This window comes from Toxotes jaculatrix, chromosome 7 (genome assembly GCF_017976425.1).
Source record: "Toxotes jaculatrix isolate fToxJac2 chromosome 7, fToxJac2.pri, whole genome shotgun sequence".
Classification (NCBI taxonomy): Eukaryota; Metazoa; Chordata; class Actinopteri; family Toxotidae; genus Toxotes; species Toxotes jaculatrix.
Genome location: NC_054400.1, coordinates 627,501 through 628,889, shown reverse-complemented (window position 1 = coordinate 628,889; position 1,389 = coordinate 627,501). Strand labels below are relative to the sequence as shown.

Below are 1,389 nucleotides of genomic sequence, written 5' to 3'. Positions count from 1 at the left end.
CTAATACTCTGTATAATAACCTGTAAATTTACCACACGCGTTTCTGAATGCAGGACTTTTACATGTAAAGAAATATTTCTACTTTAAATTACGCAACAGATCTGAATACTTCTTCCAACACGACCAGTTTCCTTATAAACGATGAAACCCAACCTTAAGTTGGAGAGGTGGTTCATCACATCTGTATCTTATATCATCTCATACAAAGAGAAAATATGCATTATACCAGATACAAACACTAACATAAATAATGCTAATTATACAAGTTATAAAACCATAGCATACTAAACGCAGTCATGTTTAACACACCGTGTTTTCTGCCAACAGATCTACTTCCTTGTGTTTCCTGAAAAAGGCCTCGGAGTGAGACCTCTTTTCTCTACGCGCTCTCTGACGGCAGCTTCAGCTCAGTTAGCAGCCCGAGCTAATCCGGCTAACAGCTAACGGCTAACGGCTAACTAGTGGCGCTATGATGGCGGAGCTGGTGCAGGGACAGGCCTCGATGAACCAGCCGGGGCTGAAGTCAGACGGCCTGGCCGATGTTTTACAGAGGGCCCGGCAGGTAACAACTCCACTGGGGCTCAGCACACACCCGTTCCGGGCCGAACCGGGCCGTTTAGATCGAGCCAAAGCACTTTTATTCGATTTCTCCCGTGTTGTGCTGCTGCTGCTCCGAACTTATGCTCCGTCAACACACACTCACAAACACACTAGCATGCTAACTAGCTCGGAAAGCTGTTCGGAGTTGGACTTGCGGCGGGTTTTGCACACTTTGTCCGGGCTGACACGGTCCGGGAGTTAGTTTAGGGGGACTTTGTGGAGCTGTCACTCGGAGGGGAGCGCAGTGGGACCGGGGTGGGTGGGGGGGTGGGAGCAGGACAGAAGTTTGGCCACACGTGTCACTGAGGCAGCAGACAACCTGTTGGGCTGCGGGACAGAAACACGGTGGAGACGGTGAGGACTTTAATCACCCGCAAACTGTCCTCGACGGGTCGGGGGGTGCACTGAAATGTGTGCGTTCAGACGGTGTTAAAGCCTCATCCGCTTCCCAACAGTTAATATGAGAGTTGGACCCCCCACCCCCCACCGCCACCCCCTCCCCTCCCCGTATAGGCTGCTGTTTACTGTAAGTTGGTTAGAAAGTAGGCTGGCGTTATGCAACAGCCTCAGAACCATATACAGCAGAGGGGAGGTGTGTCTGCTTCCTATAGACAGACAGAGACAGACGGAGACAGACGGAGACAGACAGACAGACAGGACGTTTAACCACCTCACTATGTTAGTGTGGGAACCAGCAGCATGTTCCTGTAGTTGCACACACTCGCTGATAAACTGGATTCATCTGTGCTGAAGTTTGTTTCAGGCAAACAAGGCTGGATCAGCAGCCGG

At 50.5% G+C, this 1,389-nt stretch overlaps 1 protein-coding gene across 6 annotated transcripts in view; it reads left to right on the top strand.

Annotated features, from left to right (window-relative positions):
• Window positions 1-406: 406 nt before the first annotated feature.
• The window catches only part of LOC121184237 (far upstream element-binding protein 3-like), a 16,282-nt gene continuing 15,299 nt past the window's right edge, over window positions 407-1,389 (top strand). For 3 of the 6 annotated variants that reach the window (XM_041041789.1, XM_041041787.1, XM_041041786.1), the window contains exon 1: window positions 407-562. In XM_041041789.1, coding sequence (XP_040897723.1) covers window positions 470-562 — 93 coding nt within the window. In that variant the 5' untranslated portion in view covers window positions 407-469. The remainder of the gene's footprint in view (window positions 563-1,389) is intronic. The other 3 variants (XM_041041791.1, XM_041041790.1, XM_041041785.1) reach the window with 2 other exon arrangements.